Source organism: Scophthalmus maximus, chromosome 7 (assembly GCF_022379125.1).
Source record: "Scophthalmus maximus strain ysfricsl-2021 chromosome 7, ASM2237912v1, whole genome shotgun sequence".
NCBI lineage: Eukaryota > Metazoa > Chordata > Actinopteri > Pleuronectiformes > Scophthalmidae > Scophthalmus > Scophthalmus maximus.
Window position 1 is genome coordinate 15,713,922 of NC_061521.1, and position 25,402 is coordinate 15,739,323.

The 25,402-nt window shown below is 41.8% G+C and overlaps 2 protein-coding genes across 5 annotated transcripts; both read right to left on the reverse strand.

Annotated features, from left to right (window-relative positions):
- Positions 1 to 107: 107 nt before the first annotated feature.
- Positions 108 to 5,583, reverse strand: cers3b (ceramide synthase 3b). Of its 3 annotated transcripts, none has more exons than XM_035642598.2 (11): positions 5,348 to 5,583; positions 4,086 to 4,259; positions 3,726 to 3,843; positions 3,285 to 3,403; positions 3,137 to 3,194; positions 2,833 to 2,883; positions 2,612 to 2,704; positions 1,967 to 2,095; positions 847 to 953; positions 600 to 753; positions 108 to 494 (listed from the first exon to the last, which is right to left on the reverse strand). In XM_035642598.2, the coding sequence occupies exons 2-11, from the start codon at positions 4,256 to 4,258 to the stop codon at positions 375 to 377; spliced, it is 1,122 nt and encodes a 373-aa protein (XP_035498491.1). In that variant the 5' UTR covers position 4,259; positions 5,348 to 5,583; the 3' UTR covers positions 108 to 374. The 3 variants fall into 3 exon arrangements, with proteins under 3 accessions (XP_035498491.1, XP_035498490.1, XP_035498493.1); XM_035642597.2 differs by having other exon boundaries at positions 4,086 to 4,262; XM_035642600.2 differs by having other exon boundaries at positions 4,086 to 4,291.
- A 476-nt stretch (positions 5,584 to 6,059) lies between these two features.
- On the reverse strand, positions 6,060 to 24,631 carry LOC118315517 (anoctamin-1). Of its 2 annotated transcripts, XM_035642861.2 has the most exons (28): positions 24,298 to 24,631; positions 20,806 to 20,975; positions 20,380 to 20,658; positions 18,856 to 18,951; positions 18,457 to 18,629; positions 18,004 to 18,058; positions 17,852 to 17,903; positions 17,636 to 17,691; positions 17,362 to 17,409; positions 16,837 to 16,901; positions 15,969 to 16,103; positions 15,705 to 15,865; positions 14,649 to 14,731; positions 14,156 to 14,167; positions 13,411 to 13,485; positions 13,226 to 13,282; positions 12,661 to 12,735; positions 12,038 to 12,239; positions 11,062 to 11,173; positions 10,909 to 10,966; positions 10,723 to 10,823; positions 10,456 to 10,619; positions 10,190 to 10,342; positions 9,904 to 9,956; positions 9,090 to 9,268; positions 8,779 to 8,884; positions 7,789 to 8,344; positions 6,061 to 7,428 (listed from the first exon to the last, which is right to left on the reverse strand). In XM_035642861.2, exons 2-28 carry the CDS (start codon positions 20,932 to 20,934, stop codon positions 6,746 to 6,748), a joined length of 3,918 nt encoding a protein of 1,305 aa, XP_035498754.2. In that variant the 5' UTR covers positions 20,935 to 20,975; positions 24,298 to 24,631; the 3' UTR covers positions 6,061 to 6,745. The 2 variants fall into 2 exon arrangements, with proteins under 2 accessions (XP_035498755.2, XP_035498754.2); XM_035642862.2 differs by lacking the exon at positions 24,298 to 24,631 and having other exon boundaries at positions 6,060 to 7,428; positions 20,806 to 20,966.
- Between the last annotated feature and the right edge of the window lie 771 nt (positions 24,632 to 25,402).

Genomic DNA, 25,402 nt, shown 5'->3' on the forward strand with positions numbered 1-25,402 from the left:
ACACACACACACACACACACACACACACAGTACAATGACCTCACATGTCGTCATCATCATTGTCATTATGTTAATGATCAATAACATGCAAAACTAACTAACGAATATAAAATAATATTGTTTATTCATTTTTTTATAATTATGAGTAGAACAAGATAATGTGAAAGTTTTGAAGTGAGTGAATTCCAGAAACCATGCAGCGTCCAAGTGAGTTCATGTATTATCCTTCACGGTTCCTATAAATACAATGTTCTCTGCTCAAGTACATTTACTCCTGTTTTAAAAAAAATAAAAAATGAAGGATTAACAGCTGTGACTGAATCTGTCCATGTGTCTGCTATCGATTTTCCTCTTCCTCTGTCTATCTGTACGTGTCAGTGACCACTGGCTCGGCCTCTGACTCCAGCGCCATTGATGTGACTCAATTTGTGGTTTCTGTCCTTCTGTGAGTCACTGTCATCCTCCTCTTCGTCACTCCTGTCGTCGCCCTCCAGCTGCAGGTGGGGGTGGGGGGGTGGGGAGACAAGTCACTTTGTAGATTTGGCATAGATTGAAAATACATGAATGAAAATACACATTCAAAACATCTGTAAACACACCTTGGTGAAGATAAACTTGTAAACCATTCGTGAAATGAGAACAGCCCAGTAGAGGTGCAGCATCTCCAGAACCACCAACATGACGTTGAAGAAGTAGTAGCCAAAGAAGGGGGGGAACCGCTCCAGTGGGTACACCCATGTGCAGTGGATCAGCCTGGAGAAGATATGCGCACATATGTTATGATGTGACACATTACACCATGATCATAATCATGCATCATCTCGTGTCCTGTCATCTCACACTTACCAGAAAGGGAAAATGACAAGTCGTGTCAGCATGAAGAGAAGTGTAAAAACTACAAACATGGCGTCAGCAGTCTGGCGCCACTTGGCATAGTTGAATACCTTTGCACCCTGTGAGACAAAACCGAGGAAAATCAGATTTAGTTCTTTGTTTTAAAGAGGTCTGCATTAAGTTGTAGATGGTAATAGTATCAGTTTACATTTAGCTCGAATAGAGTAATAATCCCCATATAATGTGGATATTTTAGTATGATAATATATAAGAGGTCAGAGGAAAGACACCAGATCCATGACACTTTCCCTTTCCATCTTTTGTCAATTTTTGGTTTTGGTTATTTACTTCTCTTTAATAATAAATGGAGATTTTTTTTATGTCAGCACCAGACTTATTTGGATATACTGGACCTCTTTAGAAAGATCCTTTTGTGGGGGTTGAAAAAACATATTTATTTTTTGCAGAGACTGGTCTAGGGTGGTGTTTATTTAACCCTGAATTAACTTACTTCAGCAGCATTTCTCTTGATGCAGTCAACACAACATTCAATATTAATAGTGACATTGCCTCCATTTTTGAAGAAAAATCCTCTCTTCTGCACGTTACTCAGTGATATGAGTTTCTACCTACAAACTTGAGCTGGACTACTGTGCTGCTAAGGACAAAATTAGCATGTGAAGAAATATATGGTGGGCCTGGGCAGCATCCTCACGTTTACTGTTGTGAAAGTTCAGTCTCAACTCCATGTTCACATCGAAGGGAGGGGCAGTAGAAGCAGAGCAGAAGGAGGAAAAATTGACAATATACATTTATTTGTTTGTCATCAAACCTGTTTTAAATCTGCCCCCTCTGACTTTAACAGACGTTTTTACCTTCAGCTTATACAGCGGTCACACCTCTCGACTTGTGTTTGCTTTTAACTAAAAGCAAACACAAGATATGTCTCTTCATTTCAGCCTTATCATCAAACTGCTGACTTTAGCAAAGCTACATCCTTTATAGATTTGCTATGTGTAATATTGTTATCAAATTCTCATTAATGTGCTCACACCACACCAGCCTGCTGTATGACAAGAGTTATTAAATAGATTATCTTACACACTCACATTGATGTGAGTACAGCACTGACCTCCAGCAGTATGTCAGCAGAGTCATGAACTGCCATCACAAGGGTCCCGATACGGATGTAGTTTGAAATCCAGGAGAAGCTCAGGAGAGTCAGTGTGGCAATGTGATGAATCACCTGCTCTTTGAAGTCCTACACACATGCACGCCACAGGTTCAATTGCATAAGGCACCAAGACGAAAATACAGGCTTTCTGCAAAACTATCATTTTGTGAATACTGAATTAAAAATAGAAAAAAAAGATGTATAATTAAAATACTTATATACAACAAAATGAAAATTCTCTTTGAATAAGTGCATGAAATGATTCTACACACCAGCATTCATGTGTAAACGTGTCTGTTAAGATTCTCAGTCATCCTGATCCATGACAAGTTGAGCTGAGTGTAACTGGACTCGGTAGTAGTCATCTAAGAAGCTGCATCAGCTCTGACTGACTGACTGACTAGAAACCCAGGTATTTAATTTCTGTGTATAACATCCTGTTAGTTTCTGTGACATCTCACTTCCTGTTTTTAATTTGACACATTACTAACATTTCCCATCGTTGATAACAACACACCAGTTACCCCTTTATATTGTCTCTGCTCATTTTTTCCTGTGTGTGTGTGTGTGTGTGTGTGTGTGTGTGTGTGTGCGCGTGCTTACTTTCCGTTTCACATCAAATGTGAGACTCAGGAGCAGAGAAAGGTAAAAGCCCATTTCCAAGAGGTAATACCAGTACTGAGAAGGCAGCATGGACTGCATGGACACATGGAACACACACACACACACACACACACACACACACACACACACACATATATATATTACAATAAATACTGTAATAGTACACAAGACATCCTAATAGCAGTTTCAGATATACATACCTGTTTAGGGAAGCCTGCCCAAACCTCCTTCAGGTTATAAAGCCAAGGTTTCTACAGCCAACAGAAACAGAGAGGGAGAGGAGTGAGAGGGGGGTTGGAGAGTAGCATCACAGGACACATCCCATGTAAACTGTCCAAGCATGAGAAGAACCCTTGAGCACAGAGAGACGAGATCAATTCCGGTGTAATCGGCGGTACAGCCAAATACCAGTGTGAGGAGAGAGAAATGTCCCATTGCAGCAAACTGAACGGGAAAATCGTATGACACAAGAGAGACAGAAACGGTTCCTGTGAAACTACTTACATCATAGAGAGCTAGGACTCCGCCGGCAAATGCAAAGAAATAAAAGGCACATCTCCAACTGTTGACAGGTGAGAACAATAATGTCACATATTTACACATACACACTTACATCATTGTGCATCACGCAGACCGACGCACACACACACACCTGGCTTCACAGAATCTCTTCCGAAGCCCAGATCGCTCCTGGTTCCTCCGCCTCCTGAACCACACTTGGATTCTTGCCTCCGGCCAACTCGTCTTTTTACACAGGGACCTCACATTCGCCTGAGACACAAGGAATGTGACTTTCTTAGACACACACATAGAGACCAGCAATTTCACATAAAACCTCAAACCAGCACACTCGCACCATCCGGCACAAACAATCATGCCACAGTCTAAGTCGCTGAGATCACAATTTTTGAAAACCTTCTGAAAATTGATCAGTGTCATCGTCAGAGGCTCCTGACGCGGATCAATATGGTTTTATGTATTACTCTGCATGTGTACCTAATAAAGTGCTTGGTGAGCTCAGCAGTCACGATTCACGCTGCATGTGAACAAAATGACAACCACTGTTTTCCAGTGAAAAGACCCTTCAACAAACCTGCGACGGAACCCGTGCTTGACCGCAGAAGTAGTTTTCCAGGACGGGGTTTGGTTCTGCCGTCAGACGTATCCTGTCCCTGATTCCCCAAACATTAGCCAGGGGTGTGGCCACATACCTGCAACGGCACACGAGCGACATGACAGCAAATGTGTGTGAGTACATCATGCTATATGGGAAGTTATGTGGCACAGCACAGCTGTTGTGTAAAGAGGGAGGTCTTTACACGACAGAGGTGGCCTGGTTCTTTGGCCACCAACATTGCTCCCAACAGCTCGTGCAACCTAGTCCCAGTATTTTTGAAAGCCGCTCCCTGGCACACAGGGACCTTCACTCACCCACAGTACAGTGTAATCTCACCTTTCAAACACGTATCGGACAAGAAGCAGGGAAACGGCGCAGGGCAGGGCCGCGTAGAGCTGAGAGGGTTTAGCGTAGACACGACCTTCACCGTCCTCCAGATCAGACCAGGAGACGTTTGCCGGCAGCCACAGACGCTCCCACCACAGCCAGTCACTGAGCGTCTGCAACATGCTGCTGGAACAAACACCAAAACCCACCCGCAGCTTTACAACCACGATGATGGTTGTTCAGGTTTTAGGCATCGGCTATTCACAGCAGTTGACTCGTATTAAAGATATGAAATCTTATTCATGAAGACATGTCAAAATGTATGTATCATTCACTTAATGGAAAGTTACATGTTCTCGTAAATAAGACTGGGACTACAGTAAAATTAAAGATTTATTTTCAATTATGGCGTGAGGACAATTATTTGGTTGTGGCCACCACGATTTCCTACGACCTCCTTGCGGCTCTGTGACAATACGACTGCTTTCTGAGCATGTGCCCTCCAAGGAAGTGAGCAGTGTGGCGGTGGAGAGCTACAGTAGAGACGCTATCTGTTTCAAAGGGCAGGGAAGATAAAGACAGGCGAGGAGCAATCCAAAGAGACGAGAGATTAGCGAGAAGTAAAGTTCGTCCTCTTGTGGACTCTGCCCATAACAGGGTGTAGATTTAAGAAAAAAAACACATGTTATCTGAGCAGTTAGGAAACTACTAGATATATTAACTGCGATGCCTTGATTTCCACAATGTCAGTTACTAACTAAGCATTGGAGAAGCAGCGTATATACCTGCAGGCAGTGTCGTCTTGACAAGTCCCAACAGAAGAGAGGGACGCTAAAGACAGACGGTGGATACAAAAAGACTATGTGACAAAATTCAACCAAGCTATTGTAAAATATTTACTCGAGCAGGTCTCTCTTTTACTCTGCCAGCAAAGACTTACGTTTTTTGCGTCTACAAATGTTTCTCTCTCTGCGAGCCAGTTAGAGCCTATATATGAGTGAGGGTAAACGTATGCACGTCCACGTGTGCCACCACAGTGTGTTTTCCAGGGACTTATCTGTGTGAAGCCAGTCTGCCTCTTACACAGTTAGTTACAAAGCCCAAAAGATAACGGCCCTGTCAGGTCCTATAAGTTCAGTTACAGCGTCTGTGAAATCATTCTTCAAATACCGTAAAAGAAATAAAGGCAAATATTTACTCATGGGCCTGATGCTTTGCCTAACAGGCTCCGGTGAGTATCTTGATTCTTGCGCATGCATTTGATTGCTCACCTTTCCAAAGAGAAGGGGATGCTTCGCTCCCACTCTGTCTGCTGCGGTGGTCACACCCTTTCAGTTGCGGCACGTCCGTTGAGGGAAGGTTAGCTCAGCACGGGACACTCCTGACTGCCCCTCGGCGCATATTGCATTTGAAGTTCTTTAACGGTAAGCTGCAGCAAGTCATCGGAGTGTGGGATTGTTTGCATGCCCCTCACCTGCAAGAATTCCCTTGGAATGCTGGGAGGCCCCCACAAAGGCCCCATTCACTAATGGGACAGGGGAGGAGGAGCCAGTGCACCTTATGGACAAGGGAGAAAAGGGAACTTTCACACACGAAGAAAGAGATAGAGTGAAACATCGCATTGCGCAGCAAACTAGTAAGGTGACCGTGGTAAACATAAACTATTTCCCTGCTCAGTTTCCATGGAGTAAATAATTTTTTCTGCAAATGATTTCAAAGGACAGGGTTTTTTCTTCTTCTCCCTTCTTAGTGGTCTAAAATGCCACGTTTCATAGGGGTAAAAACGTAAACCAACACATCAGTGAGCACCAACATTAAAATATAACATACGTGATGGTTCACCACAGACCAGAGGGGGGCAACAGAGACAACACAACATCTCTGCCGAGTCTCCTAGCGAGGATTTACTTGTGACATGTTATGAATGTTGTTGTTGTGTATCTCAGCCTGTCCTCTATGAATAGTGGTACCTGGATAATGTGGTGTTACTCGTCGCCTCTAGCACATGATATGGATGATTTCTAAACCTTGTCTACATGAATAATTGACAAAAAAAACCTATAGTCAATTGTCAAAAGTGTCAAAACGTGTCAAGTCGGAGATGCAACAGTTCCACGACCTTGAGGAGTTCAGAAGGAAAGTGAGATTTGAAAAATTTGTCCTTCTTTTATTTTAATTTTTTTACATTTTTTTATATATCAAAACCTGAGCTGTTATAAATCTACAAGCATACTTGTTGATACTAACTGTGCTGTATACATTTCTACCTTCCTGTGGTCTACAGTACACGGCAGCACTGCTGCATGTATGGGACTGAAAATAACTGATAAAAGGGCAACAACAACAAACAAAAAACAACAACCCCCAAAAAACTATCAAACCAGAAAAACAAAAGAATAGAAAGAGTTAATGTTCAAGCTGTGTTTCTTTGGGGGCATGCAAGGAGAGCTTCCAGAGCAGTCTTTCTCTGAATTGTCCAGCACTTCCCTTGTCAGGATCAACACTGAACCAGTGAGCGGCATAAAGATCTCGGTGAACATTAAGAGGATAGAAAGGTGCAGTTGGCCCGGATGGTCTCTCTTCAGGGGTGAGGCTCCAGACACAGACAGGAGAGGCTAATCTGGATAGCCCCCCCCCTCCCTCTGTTACCCTCTGCCCTCAGACTCTCCTCATACCGGCGTGTTGCGCTTCAGTTCACTGGGGGAAGGGGGGATGCGATCTCCCAGCTTCGTGCAGCTGGTTGAATGGCTAGGCTTGGTGGCATGCTCCTCGGGCCCGGGGGCTCTTTGTCGTGGGGGCAGGGTGGAGCACCGGGCTTTGCCCCTGGAGCGTGACTTTTGGGGTGGAGGGCCTTTCAGCGCGAACAGTTCACTGGGGGCTCTGGGCTGCGGGGACCCCGAGTTGAGCGACGGAGACTGTGGCGGATGTGGGGGTGAAGGTGCCACCGGCGTGTGCGAGGGAGAGAATGGGCTGGGCGAGGCCAATATCGGAGACCCCCGGGGAATCAGGGGGGCGAGTGTGCCTGTCTGCTGGAACCTGGTGAGGCTGGTGGAGTGGCTGGGCCGTGGCAGGCCGTAACAAGCCTCAGCCCCTCTGTGGCGGGAAGGCAGGGTGGAGCAACGGGCCTTTGCCCTTGCGCCTGGCTCTCTGGGAGGAGGGGGAGCGATCAGTGAGAAAAGCCTCTCGGTAATGTTTGATGTTGTAACTTGTGCCCTGGCGCCCTTCAGACTCTCAGATGAGCCTCTTTTGGACGAAGGATGTGACGGAGGCTCCCGCTCTCTCTGGTATTCCTGTTTGGAGCCCGGGCGGGGAAACTCTGTATCTGCGGTTTTGCTCGTGGACGGTTCCCCATCTACGTGACAAGAAAAGAGACATTCACAAATAAGACAAACTTAATGTGACCTTAAAAATGGAGAGCAAATCTAAAGCTGCATTCAAACATTTACTGAAGTTCGGGCATTTTCCTAAACCTTTCCGCCAGCCGCTTTAAGTAAAATTTACTGAAAATGTGGGAGTAAAGCAGGAATAACCCTGGAAGATTCACAGCGAGCGAGTGGGCGCTCCACTGAGGCGCCACCCCTCACCTGAATGTTCCAGAAAGTTTCCTGCTTCTGCGAACGTGTCAAAATTGGGTTTGGTTCGAGTTCATGTTTGAAAACAGCTTAAGAGAATATACTGTAAGAGCTGCGTTACATGAAGTGTATCCTCTCACCTATCAGGCCCAGCTCGCTCATGACCAGATCAATATCAACATTCTGTTCATCTGCCTCCACTTCATTTTCATCTTCCTTTCTTTGTCCTCCTTCCTCTTTTTCCTTCTCCTCCTCTTGCTCATCATCTCCCTTTCCCTCAGATTCTCCATCTTTTTCATTCTCTCCCCCTCCCACCTCCCCACCGTCATCTTCCTCTCTCCCTTCACGCAGCGTTTGTCCATTTCCTCCAAGTTCCATGAAAGGCTTCCCCAACTCTGGATCACTGTCGCTCATCACTTTGGGTTCCTCCACGTTGACCTCAACAGCGTCTTCCTCCTCTTCCTCCACTTCCTGATCCTCCAGCTCCTCTAGCGGTGCCTCCACCACAATGTCTATGTTGGGGAGGAAGCAGGGGAGGGAGCGTCTGGGGCCGTGAGATTTGGCAAATGGTTCCTGGTCTTGATTCAGAAGAAACTCCATCAGCATCATGTTCTCTTTCTTCAGCTGTTCCCGCAGAGACCGCGGCACGTCTGGGATCATCCAGGCAACCAACATGCTGAGGAACATGGCAAGGTTCTGTAGGGAAAGGAAAATAATAATTATTAATTAATAATAATTAAGAGTATCTGAAAGGTAGGCTTGAAGTTAAGTGATGCTCTATACATATTCTGTAAGGATGCACCTCTCTGCTGAATCAAGGAGATACCTAACCCATTAAGCTCACTGGGTGTCAGCCATACGAGACTGATCAGCATACTTAAAGCAAACGTAGTAGTATTGATGAAGACTAAAAGGCAGTGCGTTCCCTCTAATCTGTGGCATCACGTGTTAAGAATAATATGTAGCCAAGATAGGGTTTGTTTACAGAGACATCAGGGCTTCTAACCACTTAAGGAAGCCATATAGCTAATAGGTGCAAAGGTGTCCAAGAAAGACTTGGAGGTCAGACACCACCACCATTTTAGAATGACATTAACAAAGCCACAGTTGGATAATACACATTTTCATACCTGGAAGAATATCACAAATGCTAGTTTCGCTGCCAGGACGGACCAGTACTGCTTGGAGAAGGTGTACGCATCCGGTGCCCAGGGTGGGTCTCTGTAGTCCTTGTACCTGAAAAACACAGACAAGTGTGGGTATTAGCAGGAAAAAAAATCTTTCCAATTCTTACAAATTCTCAGTAAATCCCTGCTATAAATGTCACAACAAAAAACTCCAGACAAGTTTGGGATTTAGGTAAAGTCAGAGTTAAGCTGCCAATCTCAAGGATTTACATGAAGCTCCAGGTATTCAGGGGGTCAAGGAGAGTCACCCTGACCTGCACATTGACACTCCGGAGATGAGGGTCGTGTTGGGGGCAGTGCCTGGCGGGAAGTTGCTGACGTTGAAGTAGGACAGCGAGTGCTCTGTGTATCCGTTCATGGTGCCATTGACACTGTACATGTACTGGTAAACCATGCGTGGAACGAACTCCGACGTGAAGGAGATGACAAACGCCTGGGAAGACAAGTGGTGGGACTTAACAGGTGTGATCGTCGTAGATATATCAAATATCCCTGAACTAGTTACCGCTGGCAAAACATCTCATCCATCAAAAGATGGATTTTTGTTTGACATCATCACATGTATACTCCTAAGTTATATGAATCCTCCTGAGGCATGTTTGACCCATATAGGAGTTATGTGAGGCCTCACATTATTAAGTCTTTAAAGATTTCAGAGTTTTAACACATATTGGCTTTGGAGCATTTTGTCTTGTGAGTTCAAAGAGCTGATTGATTTGCTAACTATCAATTTCACCTGTTTTACATATTGTAAACACATTCACTGTCATAGTCGTGTTGCAACTACGTTGCAATGAAAAAGAAAAGATACAAATTGTAGTCAACAAACTCGACTAAATTAAATAGTTTAAATAAATTTAGATTTTTCCAGGCTCGCATGGATACGACAAAGAGAAATATCACTAATCATGATTTCAAGTAAATTGTTGTACACACCATTAGAAGATCTTTTTTGCCAGAGGTCTCTCATACACACACACACACGCACACGCACACACACACACACACACACACACACACACACACACACACACACACACACACACACACACACACACACACACTTACATTGGTAATGACAGAGAACTTGCTGATTCCACAGAGAATGTTGTACCAAATCCCTGGATAGAGCATGAGCATGGAAAAAGACAAAGAGGGAAAGGAAAGTGTGTTCGTCCATGTGTGCAAGTGTATGTGTGTATTTGTATAAAGCATGTGACAGACAGACACAGACATGGAGACAAGGAGACAACAATGGAGGGGCAGAGTGGAGTAAAGATAAAGGAAGTGATTAAAAGTCACAGGATAGTTTATTTCAGATCCACAAAGACATGCGGTCCCGTGTGATCTGTACCTATGTCTTTACACCTCACAGCATCAGGCCGCCGGATCTCGGTGACAAATTTTGCGGCATCGAGGCGAATCTCGATGACGTTGTTGAGCAGGGCGAACGCTGGTGCCAGCGGGAAGGAAGCCACGAAGAGGGACACAAAACCGTACTGGATTACTGAAAATACAAACACACACATGCCGAGATAGTTTAAAATAACCAAGAAAACATTGCGTGGTTGCAGTATAGTGAGAGACTGAAAGAGTGAGCATGAGACTAAAGAGACTCACTCATTTCCATGTACTCTGGGGTGACACCTTCAAAGGGTTCAAGAGTGAAATCTTTGTCAAATTGTTGTTTCGGTCTCCTCTCCTCTATTTCATTCTCTTCATCTTCTGCTGCTCTTTTCTTTCCTTTTTGCTCCTGTATTGTTCTGTACATCTTTTTCAGCTTACTGCAAAAAAAAAAAAATAATAATAAAAAAAATTCATGACAGACGGGTAGAGACATTGCAAAGACATCACAGGATGAAAGTTTGCTGAATGAAAAATACATACGGAATGAGAACCTCAAACACATTGTTTTGAATTAGCTGCTTCCCGAGCATGATCATGCTGAGCTGGATGCAGAGTTCAATGAGGCAGCCTGGAGGTGCACACTGTGGAACATAAAACACACATTCACTCAAGACGCCGCTGCAGATACACACAATTATAATGACTAACGTGTGCAGCTGAACCCACTTCCTCCATTCGATAGTCCCCAAAGACGTAAACATAATCTCCGGGCCGCCCAGCAAACCTTTAGGAAGGGGAAGACCAAGTCACATGACGAGAAGTAAAGGACAAAGGATGGTGAGGGGGCGAGCGAAGGAAGGCAAATGACAATGCACAGACCTGCCCTTGAAGAAGGCCACGTAGAAAATAGGCGCAAAGGCGTTCATGGATTTGAGAAAGAAAGACTTGAAGATCAGCCTCTCTTCAAATTCTTCCTTTGTCTTCGGCAGTTCTGTCGGAAAACAACAATCATAAAAACATCACAACTTCCTCAATCAATAACATGGCCTCAGAGCTTGAAACAGTCTGTGTTGTACAGTATTAAAGTTATATTCATCGAATCTGTGTTTTTCATGAGCCTATCTAATGCATACAGTCCAACTAAAAAGGAACTTGACGTAATGTAACGCACTGAATACATTTTTTATTTACACCTTCCAATATGCCGCAATAATATGTCTCTGGTTCGACTTTCCTACCAGCTCATAAAGTTTTAAGGCTTCTTTCTCAATTTAGTTGTTTATTAGATTTTATTAGGATTCTCATCAGCTACTCTTCCTCAGGTCCACGCAAAACAGAAGCACAACGAAATGCAAGACCTAAATAGCATATTACTATTTTCTTATTCTTTTAACTCCATGTCCACATATTCAGACATTTTCCAGCATAACACTATATGATCATGTTAACGCCTTCATCATTATTTTATTGTATTCTCCCATTCCACAACAGATCTTGTCCAATGATCGATCCTTTTAAATGTAATTATAAATTCTACTGTTTTAATCTTGCGTTTTTTCCGCATGATTTTATGATCATGTTAAATCCAATTCATTCCAATCCATTATTGTTTGTATGATTTATGTCTTTTTAACTTATCTTCTGTCTTTTTCTTTCGCACATATTTTGTTTCTATCATTGCACTTGTTACACTTTCCCTCCCAATGCTTGTGTTGCTTTCCTTTGTCTTGATTGACACTCAACTCCTGTTTTTTTTTTTTTTGGCAAGCTATATAAATAAATTTGACTTGACGTGCCTGCATTCTTATTGAGGAATTTTCCAGCCTTTTCCCAGTAGCAGAATTAAACACAATACCCAGCTCAGTAAGCCAAACGGCGATTGCTCCGTAAACCTCCTCCAGCACCAGAACGACCAGCATGTTGAGGATGATGCCTGTGGTCGTGACGGTCATCCTCACACTGGCCTTGGCTTCCGGATCCGGGTTCATGGACCACACACTTAACATGCAGATCCGGTAAACCGCCACGCCAAACACAGCCGAGAAGGTCACGAAGATCTGAACGCACAGCAGACACATTTGCACAACTTTAAAAGGGTAAGACACTATCCTGTTTTTAAGATGACAGTGTATTTCTTATATGCATTCTGTTATTTTTTCGATTTGGCTAAAATGTAGAGTACAGTATCAAATGCTGTACTCTTGTACAGTATCTCGATTTGTACAGTATCAAATGCTGTTGATACTGTAGATTGATGAGAAATTGACAGTGATGAAATCATGAAGATGAATAAAATATTAACAGTTATAAACTGACAAATATTGTGAGGACAGAAAAAAAACTGCCTATTGCTTGATATTCGCAAAAACATAATCACAGAATATTGTGTGATGTGACGGTATTATAGGATTAATAGGGGGGGACAGGTTATAAAAGTGAGAACATGAACAGATGGTTTAGGGTATTAGAATAAAGTACCAGTAATAGTAATGTGGACACATTGATGAGGTAACCAGACAGGTGATCCTCAATGTCCAGAGACTCTGGCTCCTGCTGCAAGGAAAGAGACATGCATGCTATTTGGTTATTCAGGAAAAACACAGGACAGACATACTGATATATGCTGCAGTGCCCGTACACTATATAATGCACAGAAATGTCGAGCACATGCTCTGCACACAGACGATATGTTCTCTGGCTGGTGCATGTTTGCCATCTGAAAGGAGAGAAATCCCCTCCCCTTCCTCCTCTCCCTCCTCCCTTTTCTCCATCTGTAATCTGGGCTAATCTCAGCCAGGTAAGCAGCTTTGGACTCAACCACCCGCAGCAGGCGAAGGGGGTGTCCTCTTAACGCAACAAATAAACTCACACAGTCCGAGTTAGTGTGTAACGTTACTGTCGATGCAGAGCCCAAAAGGGGCAGATACTTTGTCTACCTTCGCTAATGTTGTTGCATAATCATAGACGTTATAACTGCGAGGGCAGTAAATATGGAGCAAGTTTAAATCGCCCTGTCCTATCACATCGAGCGGTGCAGTGATACCTGAGAGGCCAGCATCTGGTCCGTTTCTCCATCTCTACCTTCTCCACCCTGAGTCGCCTGCACCAGAGAAACAAACACAGAGTGAGGGAGAGAGATCAGTAAAAAATGTATTAGTTGAATTATGGGCAAGGTTTGTGAAACAGAGTCACAAAGGTTGTGTCTGAAAACAAACTGCGATACGATACCTTCTTCTTAGACTTCGCCTTCAACTTGTCTTTTTTCTCCTGTAAAGTTTCTTCGTATTCAGGCCTCAGCTCCTCCTGCAACAAACCAGCATGCAGATGTTACAGCCGCTGCACTAAAATGTCAGTAATAAATCACCCTTATATCAAAACTATTTTTGTTTTGGCAGCACAGGGCTTTACACTTTGGAGGCTGGAGTCACTTACAGCTACAGAAATGACTGCCCCTCATTGACTTGAGCCTACGAATTCACACGACTCTTCTATTCAACTATTCTCTGGCATTTTGCAGGCTGCTGTGTGGAATGGTTTGAGGGGATCAAAGTGGAGTGACCTCATATCTACAGCTTTAAGGGGGAGGTAGCTCATAGCAGGACGTGTTCTGGGTTTTAGCCTTAAGATATGTTGCAGCTAGTTTAATTTCAAAATGATTATGAACCGGCTTCGCGTTTGGTTTGAACACACCTTCAGATTCTTAACAAGATTCTGTCATTGAAAGATCAGAATACATCTATTTTATATCTTCTATTTTAAACATGTTAATATTACTATTATTATTTTTTTTTTTTACATTCTGCCATCCAGTATTGAAATTTTAGCAAAAATGTATGCTTTTGCAAAAACATTTGAATTAATACAGATGCATTTTTGATATGAACATAATATGAACACAGCTTCATGAACCACATCCTAATTCACTTCTTGATTTCAGCGTCGTTGCATTTAAAGGTTATGGAAACTTTCCCACCTGGACTCGCTCCTTCAGGCGGCACAGACAAAAAAATATGAGAGAGAGACGCAGAAAGAGAGAGAGAGGAGAAAGTGTTGTATTAGGCTCAGAGTGTTGATGTCGTGACCCTGCTGTGTCATACTGTTCAGCAAGTGTGCTGCTTTAAGAACGGGCCAATCCCATTACAGCCCTTTACAGGGTAAGAAGTGCATGTATCCATGGGCGGCCATGTGCGTAAGTGTTTGTGTTTGTCAGTTGTTTTGAGACAAATGATAATCTGCAAGGAAAACCCCAACTGATCTCTGTCATCACCACTGACCCGGGGCCACGAGGTTAATATTCTCACCTGGCCTGACCTGGCACTTCAACAAACCCAGCTTTGGAAAATAGAAAGTGAAAAATTCCAACGAAGCAAAGATTGATATTATATGACGTGACAAAGGATAACAAGTAAAGTCTACTCTCAGAGATACGTGTATGAATGTGTGTGTGTTTATTGTACAGAAAGTACCTCCTCGTCCTCCAAGCTCGTCAGGTCCCAGGTATGTTTCAGACACATCTGTCGCCTTTTCCAGTGCTCAAGGAAACAGGCAGCTATAAGAGGATACACACGGAGGAAAGTAAAAAAAGACTATGTTTACATAGTCAAACTGGAGATTATCTAACAGAATTTGGACAAATATAATACATATACCAGCAGACAAACTACGAGAAGCCATGATTCACCTCATAGATGGTTGGCAGAACATTTACATGTCAGGTAGCGGCGTGGTGTTCGTACACTGTTTTTAACACAATGATTACAGATCGGTGATTTTCATAGATCCACCAACACTGTTACACACGACAGAGTATTAGGGGTTGTAATATTACAAGAATAAAGTCATAATATTCCAGGAATAAAGTCGTAATTTGACAAGAAAAGGGTCTTATGAGAAAAAAGCTGTAATTTTAGATGGGGAGTATCAGGCAATATCAGAGAAAATGGGGAGCATCTTGTTAAATTATACTTTAGTATAAGTTTTACACATAATTCAAATACTAAATCTTTTGGCACATCAGCACCACATTATCATAAGAATCAGAACTTTGAGAGGATTGTGCAAAAACAAAAAAAAAAAGACATAACCACACAGACTTGCATGAATTGCCTCTTTTGTGGAGGAGGCAAAAGTTCTTTCGAAATATCATGACTTTTTTCTAATTGAATAACAACTTTATTCTTGTAATATTACAACTTGCTGTCATCAAACAACAACGCTATTCTCGTAATATGAGCCTGCGTCTTTTTCTTGAAATATTTAGATTTTTTTCCTCATTAAATTATGACTTTATTCCCATAGTATTAGCCAACATCTGCATTTATTCTTGTAATATTCCAGCATTATTCTCGAAATCTCGTTCTTAAAATTGGCTCTTATTCTCCGTCGAATGAACACAGTTATTTGAGGTGCCAAGATTCTGTCTTGTCTTGCCTGGGGCTCCCATAGGAGCAGGTTCCCAGTGTTACCAGGAGCTGGCCTATTGAAATATCCCTGCAGCATCATTTATCAGGAGAGTGCATTACCCCACAGTGACATGAAGATCGCAAAGAGGACAGTGGCTCCGTTGTCAAACAGGTAGGAGGTCCGGGCCAGTGAGCACACGCTACTCAGACGCCAGTAGTCGCACACTCCGTCACACAGTGGACACATGGTGATGTTCAGGTTGTCATTACAAGTCTCCTGACTGAAATTAAAAAAAAACGACAACACAAAGAGATGAACACAATGCCACGTATGGTGATAATACTATGTACTTGTGATAAGAATACACAAGTGTGTCTGTCTACCTCGGTACGTTGGTATCCACAGTGAAAATGCCATAGAGGAAGACAATGAAGCCCAGTACAGAGGGAGGGATGAGGAGCTGAGTGTAAACACCGAGCCAGGCAAAATACAACCCGATCTGCTCTCCAAAGTATTTCCTGTTCGAATAAAGGTAATGCATCAGCTGGGTGACCTGGGGTTACACGTTTAAAGATCTTGACACTATGGTCTATGATATGGTTTTTATATATATATAAAGTAGTTGCTTCTTTTCCATGAAGTTTGCTGTGTCCCAGAGAATAACTGAAACAGGACGATCAAAATTTGAATTACCGAGTTCTAACTTAGGTTAGCGAAATCAGCACTCCTACAGAGAGTCTTTTATATAGTGAGTTTATGTTGTTTTTATTTTGTTCACCTGTGTTTTACAAGCTTTCATCTTACACTATTTAATTAAGGTCATATCTTCTATGTTGTTTTTACACATCTTCTGTTTGTTGTTCTTATATTTACGGTGCTCTTTTTTGATTTTACTCTGTAAATCCCTTTTAAACTGTGTTTTCAAAAGTGCTATACAAATAAAGTTATTATAATTATTACTTTCGTGATCCTCTGAGTGCACACCCTTTCCATTTTAAACACTTTGCTCACAATTGCTCACATTTTTTTTTTTTTTACACAAGGAATTATTAATCTAACGTGAGGAACTCGCCTGCACCATCATTGAGATAAACTCTCCATCCTTAGCCTCACTTGTACTTCTTGAACAGCAACACCATCAGTGTGTAGGTTCGCTCCAACAAAACATCTCTATTAGCAGCTATATTGAACAATGCAGTTACGAGCTATAGCTGGACATGTGGACGTGTGTTGGCACTGAGTGGTCAGTACCTGATCAGGTCCACAGGTTGGTATTTATGCATTACTCCATAGTTTGCCCATTCTTCATGCAGGAGCTGAAGGAAACCCAAGCACACGATAAGAGTACATTTCCAGGTAATAAGAGTTGGTAATGAAATACACAGCACATGGGACTTGGTAGCAACAGGGCCTGAATCAATTAACTCAAATTCATACAGCATATTCTATAAATTAATAATTAATCAACAAAAACAAAATACCTGAAATGTCTGATATTTGTATTTGTTGAATGCTCAGCAAGAAATTTCATAAAAGTGTCTACTGATATTGATATTTATTTTCACAATGCACGATAAGATGTCGATGACTTAAACAGGCTCCTCCTCTAAATGACATTAAATAATAATAATTGTCACGTCTGATGTATTTGTCACAGCTCTGACTGGTCTGGGGGCTCAACTAGGATGAACACATTATGAAAAATCACTTGTCATGGCTTTTAATGGTGTATTCTTGGGTTTTAAGTCAAATTTGTAGAAGGCCGCTTAAACCCACCTGTCTGTCATTTCGCTGATCTTTCTGTCCTCTCCTTGTGAAAGACCCCTGACAAAAAAAGCAACCAGCTCTTTACACGAGACACATTGCTATACCGTATGTCACATTTTATGCGTAGACAAAAATTAAAGATTATAGATTTTGGAATAGTCTTTTTTTTTTTATAGCTTTCAGATACCTCTGTTTTCCCCCCATTTATCTCCGTAACAGTTCTTGAGAAAAAACAAAACACTTCCACAGTGTCTAGGGACGATGCTACTTTTGTTCTACTCACATCATGCAGAGGGAAGGCAGAGACGTAGACACCCCGAGCCAATAACGAGTTGATGCCTTGTGACACGAAGAATGAGCGTAACACAACGGACACGGACAGTCAGTTTCGTGACCGCTGGCATATGGATTGCACAAAATCGCACTGATGGCATGCAAATAAGCTGAAAGAAGAAAGAAAAAAAGGACGGACAAACTCACAACAAGACTTAGGACTCACCAGTGGTTTGGCAAGTTTGTCTGCAGGTAGTACGTGAAATAATGTCAGCCACCTAGAAGCAAACAAAGCATAGTATGAATCACATGTGCGCTCGAATGTATGACGTGTGTGACGTAGAAAAGAGATTTAGAAGACGTGTTTTTGGGACTCACTATTCTGCTGCGTGTGGCATTGTCGAACACGGTTTCTGTTGACTTGATGTCATACCTGAAGGAAATGACAAGAAACAGACAGAACACACCTGAGCGTTGACAATGGAGCTGTTCATCATATATCATACTGGGATCAGCGTTCAAACCTGCAGCTTTGGAAACTCTCAGGTTCTTTGTTTGTGTGTCCTAGTATATAGAGCGTATAGATAATACAATTTCGATTTCACTGGTGCAAACAACCCAAATTCTATCAATGTTGTGATAAGGGCGATAGATGCCTGCGGGTGACGTCGATGTAAGGGTGTTGTCTGAATCACTAACCTTGGCTGAACTACAGCCAAGGTTAGTGATTCAGACTACAAGTCAATTGCGACTCCGAAAGTGGGTTCATTTTTTGGGGATACCGTTCCACTACGTGTGCGCATGTGAGAGTGTCACAGAGCAGATACTCACAGGTGAAGCTTGTCTCTGATAAAAGGGTGTTTGAGAGTTTTGAAATGGACGCGCGTCTGCGAGTCTCTGTGGACGTCGAAGTCGGGGACATCCGGTTGAAACGGCGTGTTCACCTTGGCCACGATGGAATCGCATATCCCAGCGATGCCCGTCCGTTTCCGCAATTCACACTTCTGCTCAATGAAAAACATACACGGATAAAGAAAAACATTTCTGATCCAATCTACTCTACTAGTCCCACTGAGTTCACTGTGCTACACATCTGTCTTGTTGCTCTTGACTTCACATTCAACAACTCCTCAGACTCCTCAATCTTCTGCAAATGGCTAAAAACATTTTGTATTAAAAATTACATAATATCAATGACGAGGAAGCACAAATGACTATTAAACGTCGGACCTTTTTCACAGCAACTTTGATCTTCTGAAGCTCTGCTTCTCGACTGAGGATGGGCCAGGGGATGTGCAGCCGAATGAATCCTATGCCATTTGACCTCTGCGCACAAATACACACATATTAGTAAGAAATGTGACAAACATGACACAACAACTCATAACATGAGAAACACCAAATACTTTACTTCCTCACATCAGCCGTCAAATTAGATTTTTTAAGTTATTACTGCAGGATGTATGGATAGATTAACTGTGAATCTGTCTTCCTCCCTCTTTGTCATAGTTACTCCTGCTACTTGTCCTGAAGAAGCCAGATGAGCCTTCTCTAAACGTGGAAGTACTACTTTGTGTTAAAATGAGGCCGTTTTGTTTAAAAATCCCATTATTTCAAGCCCAGAAGATCCCGAACCTGAGAAGTATAGAAAACGAGCCCTATAACGCAGTAAAATTCATCAGAGCTTGTCGATCATTGCACGATTATTCATAGGATGTGAATTTTGATGGAAAGATGCTTACAAAATGAGGAAGGTTATTTCCAAAGTTTGGCTGAAAAAGGAAATTGTACAAAATGATTTGCTCCTTTATGAGGAAAACTAATATAGACTCACTCACATGTTTTGGCCAACACAAACAACCCCACTGAGCATACTGACTCATTTGCATTTCAGATCCACTTCCATACATTTTCTAATAAATCCTTCCCTGTGCAGTTTAAAAAAAATGTGTGCCTGATATTAAATTTGTTTATATTTGTCCACAGACATACTGTTACAGATCCACACACTGATTCAGTACACAGTGACCAATGAGCACATCCTTCTACCCATTCAATCAAAATGAAACCCACTAATCCCCTAACCCCCCTCCCATATACACCCATGTGCCAGCACACACACTTCCAAGTAGTGGATCACTCTCTAATAAGGTCCGATAATCTGGCCTTTGGCTTCACACTAACGGTCAGCGGTCTAAATCCTCAACCAAAACAGCAGCTGAATTAACATGCGAGTGTTTCACAACCACATACACACAGACACAAACATACACAAAGATTCATACACACACACACACACACATATAGAGTACCCAACAACAACAACAACATACATACACATATTTGAACATACTGCACGGCATATGACAGGAGAGATGCAACATATTTCTGATTGTTACTATTTTTGTTGTGATTATTTTCAGATCATTGTCCTATATATATATATAGATATATATATATATATCTATATATATATATCTATCTATATATATATATATATATATATATATATATATATATATATATATATATATATATATATATCTTATGTATATATATAATATATATAATATATACATAAGTTCACTCTTTAATTAGGGTGCAGGCAGGTCCTCAAGCTAAAAGGGAAACACCCAGTCTTATCTTCAACCTGTTTGGCAGCTGTCCAACCAGAGGATTTGAAGTCACTTGAGAATGGCTTTGACCCATGAATGTCTAGATGAAAATATAATCATGGTGAAAGCAGATACATACTTCCTTATCGCGCTCTATCTGTAGTCCCGCTTCCAGTAGTTCCGCCTCAAACTCCTCCCTCATCAAAGCCTTTTCCTCCTCAGACAGCTTCGACTCCTCCACGGCGTCGGCTTCTGTTTCGCATTGGCCCGGTATCACTATTGGTATACTCCCATTGGACGCAATGGAGAGGCGTGACTTGGACATTCGCCTTTTTTTGTATTTGTAGCAAAGGATGTAGTCCACTTTTCTCTTGCCATCAGTGAAAAAAAGCCCAGGGCCTAGTTCAATGCCGGACTCCTGACAAACACACAACACAGGTAATTAATGAAGTGAGCGGCGAGGATGCAAGAGCATGACAAACAGGCAAAGCTCCGAGTGTGCCAGGTCATGGAGGGGAAACCTGCGCTACAGGATATTAATGTTTACAATCAGAGGCGATCATACCGGGGGAGGCGGCTTGTGGGTGCCAGGGGGGTTGATGGGTCCTCCATTAGCGGCGTCGAGCCCAAGCCCGGAGAGAGATCGGGCCAACGAAATAAGCTTCAGTGAGTGAACTGACGACGACTCACTCATCTCTGTGGTGACAGGTATACGTTCTTTTCCGTTTCATCCCTCTGTTGACGCATGAAAAGGAAAAAAAACATAGGAATTCAATTCAATAAAATCAGAGTAGTGTCTGTTTTAGACCGACCGACAAATCTGAGGCAAAATTAAGCTGTTCGGTCTCTTTTTATACCCAATGGAAGCTGTAGGCTCAGATTAAGCTCACGCTGCAATCCAAGCGGCACCATTCACAATCTGTCTGGGTAATTTGACTTGGCTCATTCTTAAGAGATCTCATTAGTAGAAGCACATGTGTATCACATAATTTGTATTGCATTGTTTAGGCTTCTATATAATAATAATAATAATAATAATAATAACAACAATAATAAAGTTACAAAGTACAAAGTTAAAAGCACATACGTGAGGACAATTAAAAATTTGTTTTAATAATAACAACAATACACGTGTGACAGAAATGTAAGCATGACCAACCATAACAATAAGAAAAATAATAATTAGGTAAAATCAGGAAAGGCTGTGCGATGAAAGTACCTTCTAAACTTTGATTAAAGGAGGCAACTTATATACTATATTTACCCCACCACAGTTTCATAATGATACCAATTTTGCACAACATAACATAAGGTCTCTAACTTAGGGAGATACTGGGAGATACTGTAGCGCTTTCGCTGTGCGTACTATTGGATACAATCACAAAATCCCTCTCACACTAATCCCTCTCAATTTGAGCTAAGAAATGACAGAAAAGATAATGATACTGGTAGCAACACACATAGATCTTAGCAATTTAAGTTAATTACATAGTCTGGTCTCTGCAGTAGTTTTGTGTTTTCTGTCCCAATACAGTTCACCATAAGATTGTCATTCAATTCATTTTTCAAGAGCACTATGTTATTTTTGATTGGACCTCAGTCATTCAAACACTGTCAATTCTCTCACTGCCACATACAGTAAAACACCATTGCAAATGCTCTTAGAGATAAAAAAAAAGAGACACAGCCTCATGTTTGTTCCAGGTTAACATATTTATGTAGATAGAAAGTGATGTCATCCTTAGTAATCATATTGTTGGACGCCTGAATCCCTCAGGTGGTTAAGAAGTGACGACTACACATTTGAGCCACTTTATATTCGACACCTATGATATTACTTAAATGTGTGAAAGAATTGTGTTATTAACCAGTTTAAATACAGATTCACTTATCTGTGTGTGTGTGTGTGTGTGTCATTGAGTGAGGCCACTGCATGCAACAATGGAACGTCATGTTCCAGCCGCCTGAGACAGCGGGGAAATCCATGAGACATGCAAATACGGCAACAACAGACAACCAAACTGTGTACACACAACACACACAGAGGCCTTCAGCCGTCAATCCCCTTACACACATCCACCGTAATCCTTGTTTACCATGTGTTAGAAACACAGAGGCAACATGGAGATGACAGATATGCCACTTCAGTGTCAGTTCAGAAGGTCAGAAAGATTTTACGTACATTTTGAATCCATCAGAACAGGGTGACAATTAGATTGATGGTTTCCAAGGTTTTGGCATGTGTCCATCTTCAAAGAGAATTCTGGTCGATCTTTTGTTTTGGACTTTTTGAACAACTCAGCCAAATCACAGCTGGTTTGTTTTGAGTTTTTAAAATAAGAGCATCAGTTATTTCACAACGGTCTTGTGATTGGTCAGATTTATCTTGGGTCACACGATGACAGTGTTATAGATGTGTTTCACAGTTATATGTAAATATATATATATGTACACAAAAAAAATATACACTTACAAATACTCCCTTAGTGCTACTGTGGTTGGTTTTGGAGAAAGATGGAGGCCTAAGTTTGTTTATCTCATATGATTTAATCCACATGCGTGTTTGCAATTACTCAGTTTCCAAGAAGTGTTTGTGTTCATCATAATCAATATGCATGTTCATTTTGCAGGCATTCAATATCTACCAGAACATCAGTGAGACAACAATTCCTAGCAGATATTTCTTCTCATCCTTATTTACTCCCCTTTTATGAGTACAAACACAGGGATGATATCATATCTTTTTAGATCAGTTTAAAGGAACAGGATCACTCTTGGTCGATGGATTTCACTCTAGATTTATTGAGGTTTTGGAAACATATTTGTTGATGCTTCTTATCTGGATATTGTATCTACTCTTTCCAGCATGCAACTGTTGAGCTATTATGTACATGATGTTTCTGCATTGTTTTTATTTTTTGGTTTCATCTCTTGGCCAGGTCTCTCCTGATTTTTTTTTCAAGACGACTACTTTGTCTTTAGAAAAAGTAACTTACTTTTCCAGTGTTGTTTGTTAATTTTGTAGATATAGATTAAGGAGAAAATGATCACTTAAGTTCTGCAATGTATTCATTATGTTCGAGGAAAGACAAACCTATTCTATTAGGAGTTGGAGTTTGCATTGACCCAAATGTAATGATTCTCATATAATTCTGCCCAATGCAAGTGGCAGTTAATGATCACATGGATAAAATGGTGGGTGTGGTAACGGACACCCTATTGTACTGTATATTCTGGTGATATTATATCACATTTTATAGCTACTTTTTTTGTATCCATTTAAAGGCCTGAATATTTTTTGGGCAGTCTATATTTGTTTATCCTCCACGTCTGTCCACCCTGACAAGCGGAGTGCCCAAATGAGTCCAAGTGTGCGTCTCAGCGCGGGGCTTAAGGGCCTGTAAGCCTGCTGACAGCTCAACACCAGAGGCTGGAGGGTCAGCTGCACCCACACCAACATTAACAGGGCAGAGGGCAGCAGGGGAGTGGTCTAACACTGGCCATCCTGGAACACAGCAGATTACATATTGCTAATTTGGACATCTGCTTGCCCCCTTCTAATATTATAAAAGGAACACAGCACTCAAACAAATTAGGTGCATAATCAAATGGACAAACACCAAACTTTCACTTTTTCCACTTCACCAGTCTAAGCTTTATTTATTTTTTAAAAAGCTAATTCAAGACATCAAACTGAATTATTGTGACTAATTAATCCCCAGGCAGCTGTCACGTGATGCTTATTGGACAAATATGTGCGCTCGTGTGCGTTAAAGTTGTGTATGACGGATGGAAAAACAACAACTGCTCCAGCACCCTGGCGCACAATGTTGCTGTCACCAGAGGATTTAAACGATAAAAGCGGGATTTAAGGTCAAGCTTTGTTTAGGGAGCAATGTACACACAGGCATCTTCAGTTCAAATGTCCGAAACGGCAACAACAACAAAAAAGACGCTGTACTGTCACACTTAACAAGACAGTGATAAAGGTCAAATGCGCACTTTGATTTAAAAACATAGAACTCCACATGACGGACAAGTGACAAAGTGGACTCACCGGTGCTCGTGGAGGATCAGTTCTTTGAAATGGAAACGGACGGTAAGACGCGCGAGGTGCGCAGACTGGCACAGGGGCTGAGATGGGAGACAATCCGCGCGCGCTCCCGCCACCCCTGGCTTAACGCGCGCGCGCCCCGAGCGGCTAATTCCCTGAGCGCTCCACACGGGAGGAGAGAGGTGTGTGTAATAATAAAGGTTTATTTGGATAGGGACAGATACAAAAGACATAGATAAGCTCAAACAGTCATCTGATTTTATGTATCATAGTGTTTTTAGCTGAAGCTTATTCACGACACTTGTCCCGGTGTGTGAGTGAGTGTGTGTGTGTGAGTGAGTGTGTGTGTGTGTGTGTGTGTGTGTGTGTGTGTGTGTGTGTGTGTGTGTGTGTGCAATACGCTCAAGAGTTTAGGGTGACCACACTTGAAATTGATCCTGGCCTCAGGACGCTTGTTATCTCACAAGCTGAACAAAAAAAAACATTATCTATATGATTAATGTTTTTTTTGTTTTTTTACCTTTATCCATACATACATAACCAAACTAAAAACAAAACCAGAACACAGTTATAATTTTTAAAATTGATTAACTTTGAATGTTTGAGATGGAGAAGAGCAACTTTTATTGGCAACCTCCAGCGATAAAGTACAAAAGCTCTATTGCAAGTGAAAGCCCTAAAATCCCTACACTTTGAAAATATCACGTATGAATTATTAGCCTTAAAGCATCAAAAGTAAAAGTACTCAGAGTACAATGTCCAAAATAAGAGCCTCTTTTCATATTATAAACATCACTGTAGTAGAATGCACAAAGTATAAGGAACAAACTCAAGTATAAGTACTTAGCTACTACTTTTGAGTAAATGTACTCAAAGTCATAAACCGATTCAAACTTACTTTTTTACCTCTCGTCTGAATTATTGTCATGCAGTGTTAACATGAGTCTAGCCAAAACAGTTTCAGGGTGTTCAAAATGCAGCAGCCAGACTTTTAACCAAATCATGAAAGTATGATCATGTCTCCTGTTTGAGCTTCCCCCTCCCTCACTTCAAGGCTGAAGACGAAGGGTGACAGGAGGACCTTTGTCGTTCTGGCCCCAACCCTCTA

Excerpts from the sequence above, each read along its gene's own strand:
- LOC118315517 (XM_035642862.2), bottom strand. The coding sequence starts at position 20,934 with ATGAGTGAGTCGTCGTCAGTTCACTCACTGAAGCTTATTTCGTTGGCC. Across the intron at positions 18,952-20,379 it reads AGATAGAGCGCGATAAGGAA|AGGTCAAATGGCATAGGATT; the intron begins GTATGTATCTGC and ends ATTTGTGCGCAG. Across the intron at positions 18,059-18,456 it reads ATCAGAGACAAGCTTCACCT|GTATGACATCAAGTCAACAG; the intron begins GTGAGTATCTGC and ends CATTTCCTTCAG.
- cers3b (XM_035642598.2), bottom strand. The coding sequence starts at position 4,258 with ATGTTGCAGACGCTCAGTGACTGGCTGTGGTGGGAGCGTCTGTGGCTG. Across the intron at positions 2,096-2,611 it reads CATTTGATGTGAAACGGAAA|GACTTCAAAGAGCAGGTGAT; the intron begins GTAAGCACGCGC and ends GCATGTGTGTAG. Across the intron at positions 954-1,966 it reads CTGCTGACATACTGCTGGAG|GGTGCAAAGGTATTCAACTA; the intron begins GTCAGTGCTGTA and ends TTTGTCTCACAG.